Here is a 7,229-nt window from a genome sequence, read left to right as displayed (position 1 = left end):
GCTAATGACATGAAATTTTCACCAGATGTCGGTAACAACCCAAGTGATCCATACATACAAAGAAATCAAACCATAAATGTCCAGAAATTACAAATAACTTAATTTCTGGACATTTATGGTTTGATTTCTTTGTATGTATGGATCACTTGGGTTGTTACCGACATCTGGTGAAAATTTCATGTCATTAGCACCTCTAGTAATATATTTACTGAGAAAAACGTTGACGTGTTCAATACTTATTTTACCCGCTGTAAATGTTTCCATGACAAGTCTAAAGAAAGAACACATAAGACACACCAACTCTGTCTGCTTTAACTTTACAGGCTGAAATGATCAGAAAGTATAAAATACAAAACTGCATCAAATATTCAATCAATCAGTTACAAAATTTCCTTCACTGCGGTATGAGGGCCAAAGTTAAGTCTATTGTGCAACTAGCGGTTGCTACATCCTTGTAGTAGGAAGCTGACGTTAGCATTGGAGAGGCTAGCGACTAGCATGGATAAGCTGGCGTTAGCATCAGAGAGGCTAGCGACTAACATGGATAAGCTGGCGTTAGCATCAGAGAGGCTAGCAACTAACATACTAGTCGCTAGCCTCTCCAATGTGAACACAAATGAATAGTCTCCTTCTCATTTGCCAGCTCCGGCCTCTCAGTTAGCAGGGCCAGCTGCTCAGTTAGTGGTGCTGGCCTATCATCAATCAGATCAATAACTGTTAGGAATAGATATAACCTCCTGCTACAAGGATGTAGCAACTGTGATACCATGCCATAAAACCCATCACTCTGTTTAACTCTGAATGAATGTCACTTAAAGCAGCTATTTGTTGTCAAATGCAGATAATTTATTAATAGATGCAGCAAACTGTTTCCATTTCTGTTTGTCTGAAAATCAGTGACAGGATCTTCATAAAGCGGTCCTGACAGATGTGAGGAGTTTATTTTGTTTTTTGTCCTCAGGGGACACGAGATTACAGCTGCTATGATCTAAAGAATCCTGTCAGGCAGGAAGTCAGGAGAGGTTTTACTCTCAGACAACTCTCTGCTGATATCTGACTGAAACTTTCTGTCACGCAATAAAAACTGGTTTTACTTGGGTTTAAAGCAGGTTTATAAACTGGGCTGCAAACTTAAAAACATCTTTGAGGAAAGTTTATCTATAAAACTATAAGGACAATATGTTTGTAAAAGCTTCAAAGTGTTTCTTTAAAGACAGTTTGTTTCTAAACCAGCAGTGTTTGGAGCTTCTGAACCATCAGTCTGTCCCTCAGCATCAAACAGATCTGGACTCCATATTTATGGTGAGAATTAGTTTAAACTCAGATTATTGATGTATTACAAAGTCCTGTGAGAAATGAAGCCGAAGTTCTTTATTTAACCCGTGGATGATCGTCTTCCAGCTTCTGGAGGAGAACATTTTCAGGTTTGTCAAAACTGAGCTGAAGAAGGTTCAGAAGGTTCTGACTGAGGAGGGTCCAGAACCAGAACCAGAAGGAGGAAGAGTTGAGTGGAAACAGCAAGAACCTGTTTCTGAACATCACCCTAAACTTCCTGAGAGGAATGAAGCACGAGGAGCTGGCTGACGATCTGCAAAAGAGTAAGAATTAAAACCTCACTCTGTTTCATATTTTAATATTTGATTATTATCAACAGATAACAAAACATTAATGAACGTTAGTACCAGATTTACCCATAAAGGCTCATTTATATGTAGAGTCTTTTGCGGAAAGTCTGATAAAAACCAACAACAGCAAAGGAATAAAATGTTATTCAGTTCAATTCATCTGTTTTAATGATATTCAGAGTCAGTTGTGACCCCAAGCATCAAACAAACACCCCAGGTTGTTCTGTGAGCTTCATACAGAACATTTATTTCTTATTTCAAATAAAAACAAGTTTGAGACAGATCAGTGCAGCTTCCACAGTTTTGTGGACTCTGTCTGTTGTGGTGAAGAGGGAGCTGAGCTGTAAGGCAAAGCTCTCTGTTTACTGATCAGTCTATATTCCAACCCTAATCTATGATCACAAACTTTGGGTAGTGACCAAAAGAACAAGATTAGGGATACAGGCGATTGAAATGAGTTTCCTCTGCAGGGTACCTGGGCTCTCCCTTAGAGATAGGCTGAGATGTTCAGTTATCCAGATGAGACTCAGAGTAGAGCCGCAGCCAGTTGAGGTGGCTCGGGCATCTAGTGAGGATGCCTCCTGGACGCCTCCCTAGGGAGGTGCTTCAGGCATGTCCAACTGGGAGGAGACCCAGAGGAAGACCCAGGACACGCTGGAGAGACTATGTCTCTCGAATGGCCTGGGAACATCTTGGAGTCCTCCCAGAGGAGCTGGAAGAGGTTGCTGGGGAAAGAGAGGTCTGGGCTTCCTTGCTCAAGCTGCTGCCCCAGCGACCCAACTTCGAATAAAGCGGAAGATAATGGATGGATGGACAAGCTTGAGTTTTTGTAAGATAGTAATAATTATTGATGCTTCTTGGTATTTTTTGTTTGGATGAAGAGAATTGGGTCATCTGCATACAGTGCTAGTGAGAAAGAGCTTGATCTCTTTTCATTTTAAATTCATCAGGACACAATAAAACTCATCCGTTCCAAATTGATTCTAATCAGACCTGAAGTGAACAACCAACAGATTCCAGAATCAGTTGATCCTCATCAATGGGACTGAAGAAATTTATTTGGGGTTTGTTTACTTACTGATTTTTAAAAGCTCCACACATTCTGTTTTTTTCTTAGGTGAAACATGATATAGTGTTATAATCTGGATAGCTAGGCGATATGGTCACCCAGAGCGTGAAGTATATAAGTAGCTACATGCCTGAACACATATTCAACACAAAGTTACTGAATGTAAAAGAAACACTAAAGGAATTATGTTGAGAGGATTTGACCCCGGAGCAGGAAAGTGTATCCCCCCAGTGATGTTAAAATTAGTAGGTGGGGTCAGATCCTGGAGAAGTTGTTATAAGTAACAATACTTCCTGGATGCTTGGCCGAATGCACGGAGAGAAAAGCATTGAACCTGCATTTCAGCCCAGCGCTGGTGTGGTTGTATGAACTCTTTTCACATTCAAACATTCAATTAATCAACAGACTCACATCCATTGGCATCTCAGGTACTGCGTTTGACTGGTTCAAGTCTTATCTTTCTGACCACACTCAATTCATCCAGATTAAATCCCTCCGCTCTGAGTCATCCCCCGTCTCCACTGGCGTGCCCCAAGGCTCTGTCCTTGGACCCCTTCTCTTCATTACTTACCTCCTTCCTCTTGGTTACATTTTCCGCAAATTTGGTATCCATTTCCATTGTTATGCTGATGACACACAGCTCTACCTGTCAACCAAGCCAAACTCCACACACCCTCCCTCCATCTTCACTGACTGTCTCAATGAGCTCAATCACTGGTTTTCAGATAATTTCCATCAACTGAATAGTGATAAAACAGAAATCATCCTTGTCGGCACTAAAAATTCAATCTCAAAATCTAATAATCTCCTCATCCCTATCAACAACACTCTGCTAACCCCCTCCCCTCAGGTGAAGAGTCTTGGTGTCATCCTCGACACCACTCTCTCCTTCACTGCACACGTCAGTAATGTTACTCGGTCTGCCTAATTCCACCTCAGAAATATCAACCGTCTCCGTCCATCTCTCACACCTCGCACCACAGCCAGCCTTGTCCACAGTCTTGTGACCTCACGTATCGACTACTGCAACTCTCTTCTCTTTGGCCTCCCCAACAAATCCCTCCATAAGCTTCAGATGGTCCAGAACTCGGCTGCACGTGTTGTCACCCAAAACTCCTCCCATAACCTCATCACCCCAGTCCTGCAGCAGCTCCACTGGCTCCTGGTCAAACCACACATCGTCTTCAAAATTCTTCTTCTCACATTCAAAGCTATCCACCATCTTGCCCCTCCTTGCATGTCCGACCTCGTACACATCTCCATCCCCTCCCGCTCTTTCAGATCCTCTTCTTCCCTAAACCTCCAAGTACCCACTGCCCGCCTCTCCACCATGGGGAGCAGGGCCTTCACCTGTTCTGCACCTCTCCTCTGGAACTGTCTACCACCTGACCTAAGAAACACTCCCTCTCTCTCTGTGTTCAAGACTGCTTTGAAAACACATCTCTTTAGATTAGCATTTCCATCTTAACTTCATTTGTAATCCATGCTCTGTAACTCATGGCAGCTTGTCTCTGTAATTTCACACATTCTTCAATGATGTGTCTGATGCTGTAAGTGTCCTTGGGTGTCCTGAAAGGCGCATTATTATTATTATTATTATTATTATTATTATTATTATTATTATTATTATTATTATTATTATTATTATTATTATTATTGGTGTACTTTTTTATCTGGTTAGGAACACGAAATGAAGTAATCAAACTTGTTTAAATTTCTTTTCAGGACCAATTCATTGAATCTATTTTTATTCTTTTATCACACACGTGGACAGAATTGTTGGCAGCCCTCGTTTATGAAAAGAAAAACCCACAGTGGTCACAGAAATAACTTGAATTTGACAAAAGTAATAATAAATAAAACTTCTATGAAATGAACAAATGAAAGTCAGACATTGCTGTTCAGCCATGTTTCAACAGAATTTAAACATCAAACTCATGAAACAGGCCTGATCAGAAATGACTCTGAAAACGTGTGACCAACATGTGGTCATGTTAAATCAAGGTGTGTCCAGTAATTAGCATCACAGACGTCTTCAATCTTGTAATCCGTCAGTGGAACTGTCTGGCTTCAGATACTCACTGTGCTGTTGGGGACATGGTGTGGATCACACTCAACATGGACCAGAGGAAGCCAAGGAAAGAGTTGTCTCAGGAGATTAGAAAGAAAATTATAGACAAGCATGTTAAAGGTAAAGGTTATAAACCCATCTCCAAGTAGCTTGATGTTCCTGTGACTACAGCTACACGTATTATTCAGAAATCAGGTGAGCAGAACTCACCTGATAATTCATTGGATGTTTTGTCTTATTATCCTTGTGATATAATATCACATTAAAAACTGCATTTTTGTAATTTTTATGTTAAAGTTTGAACATTTATCAAACTCATTATTATCAAATGAATAAATGTGAAGTCAAACAAATGTTTAAACAGACTTTTTATTTTTACTCATCTATTTAAATTATCTGTCTTTGCTTCAGCATTACTTTGACCATTTTTACCTGGATGCACATTTGGAATTCACTTCTTACGTTTCAACAGTTTTATAAAATAAAATCAACATAAAGAACTTTTATTTTGAATGCAAACTTCCGTTTTGACTACTTCCGGCTATTAGGGACGTGATGACGTAAAAAGCCAGCAGCACCGAGCTACGCGGCGTGAGCTGCGTGTTGAAAACACCTCAGAGTTTAAACATGTGCTGCTAGTTCTGGTTCTGCGTTCTGTCCGGACCGAGCAGAACCGGGTCAGCATGGGGAAGTGCATCGTGTCGGGCTGTCCGAACCGGATGGTGGCCCCCAACCGGCTTGCGTTGAACCGACCCACGCGGAGGTTCTTCAGGTTCCCCAGAGACCCGGACCGGGTGAAGGTAAGAGGACTCCAGGAAGTAGCCGGAGCCCAGCTCCGTGTTTATCTGTTGTTTTTCCTCACGCTTTGCGTCAGGTTACTTCCTGGTGACGTTGGATAAAAACATTTATTGAACATGGCTGATAACCCGACAAGGTTTTTATAAGATTTTCTCTAAATATATAAATAAACAGTTAAAGTTTACGTATCCAGCGAAATAGGATGGAGATACAAATAAAAACTTGTGTTCTGTGGAAAACGTTAAAAAGTAATGAAAACTTGTAGCTTTTGAGAGATTTTAGTGTCAGAAATAACCTCCATGCTTCCATATATGAGATGTGACGTCATGCTAAAGGACCCTGTGTTGTTGTAACATTTTGTTTTGCGTTGTTAGCATTTCTGTTGCATTGTGTTGTTTTCTTCTTATTTCTGTTTAAATATGTTTCTGTCCGGGTCAAGCTGCTGAACAGGTGTGTTGTTCAGTTTTGCAGGAAATCAGCTGAGCAGGGAGTTGGGACCTGTTTATTTCCTGGAAACCAAAGGTGTGTTTGTGATGTTCCAGGTGTGGCTGGCGGCGCTGAGGGAGACCGATAAGGACCGTTTGGAGGAACACATAATCTGCGAGGACCACTTCCTGCCGGAGGACCTGTGTAAAGCCGGGATCAGGGGCGACGCCATTCCCATCATGCCCCCTTACCTGGACGGGCCGCTGGGCCTGGTGGGCTCCTGGAGCAGAGACGCCCTTCAGGAGGAGGCGCAGTGGTCCCCCGGACCGGATCCACCAAAGCAGGTCTGGATGCTCTTATTTAGTTAGATTATTTTCTGGAGGCTCTGAGAAATGGATCTTTACCTTCTCTAACCTGTGATAGGATTCAGGTGGCGGGGCTGAGAAACCAGCAGAACCTGAGACGACCCGGTACTGAGCTCTGCTCCAGATTTAAATCAGCGTTTCTCTGTTTGGTTGCAGGAAAACTAAATAATTCTCCTGTTTTTTTTATTCAGTGATTCTCCCGAAGCAGCTGTGAGGGTTGTCATAGCAGGTGAGTGGCACCTGGAAGCTTCCGGTTCCGGTCGGTCCAACTGTGAACCGAACGGGTCTTTCTGTGGTTCTGTGCTCAGACACTCCTCTGTCCCTGCTGACTCGGGGTTTCCTCGAGCTGCTGATGGCGTCCGGCGAAGGCGTCGTCGACATCGAGGAGGCGGCCAAAAACCTGCAGACCCTGACCTGCCGAGTCCTAAACATCATCGGCGTCCTGCGAGGCCTCGGCCTGGTCCAGAGGGAGCCGGGGAACCGGGTCAAGTGGATGTGAGTCCATCGGTGTCTGAGGGGAAACCTGGGGAGTCGGGCTTAGGGCTGCAACTAACGATTATTTTAATAATCGATTAATCGGCCAAATCATTAAAACGCTTAATTACATGAATATGAGTTGATATAAATGAAGTTAACTCCTTAAGGATGCAAGTTATTGATAATTAATTAATCTGAAGTTGATTTATCTTATAGATTGATTAACAAATAATTAATAAGCAGCCATTTTTTAAAAACTGGAGTTTTCTCTTGAATCAAGAGGGTCTTCCCATAAAATGAAGGATTTTTTATAATATCCTGAATTAAAAAACAGAAGCACATAATACATATTTTAACATTTTATTTTGCCAGCTGTATTAAATACTGACTGAAAAAAA

The 7,229-nt window shown here is 42.0% G+C and overlaps 1 protein-coding gene across 1 annotated transcript in view; it reads left to right on the top strand.

The window, feature by feature from the left end:
- Positions 1 to 5,332: 5,332 nt before the first annotated feature.
- The window catches only part of LOC106530777 (transcription factor E2F3), a gene marked incomplete in the record, with an annotated part of 5,408 nt that continues 3,511 nt past the window's right edge, over positions 5,333 to 7,229 (top strand). The window contains 5 exon segments of the mRNA XM_014026481.1: positions 5,333 to 5,565; positions 6,106 to 6,333; positions 6,413 to 6,459; positions 6,546 to 6,583; positions 6,663 to 6,849. Of these exon segments, the coding sequence (XP_013881935.1) occupies positions 5,449 to 5,565; positions 6,106 to 6,333; positions 6,413 to 6,459; positions 6,546 to 6,583; positions 6,663 to 6,849 (617 nt within the window).

The sequence above is a fragment of the Austrofundulus limnaeus genome, unplaced genomic scaffold (genome assembly GCF_001266775.1).
Source record: "Austrofundulus limnaeus strain Quisiro unplaced genomic scaffold, Austrofundulus_limnaeus-1.0 Scaffold557, whole genome shotgun sequence".
Taxonomy (NCBI): domain Eukaryota; kingdom Metazoa; phylum Chordata; class Actinopteri; order Cyprinodontiformes; family Rivulidae; genus Austrofundulus; species Austrofundulus limnaeus.
This window is presented reverse-complemented; position numbering and strand designations above follow the sequence as displayed.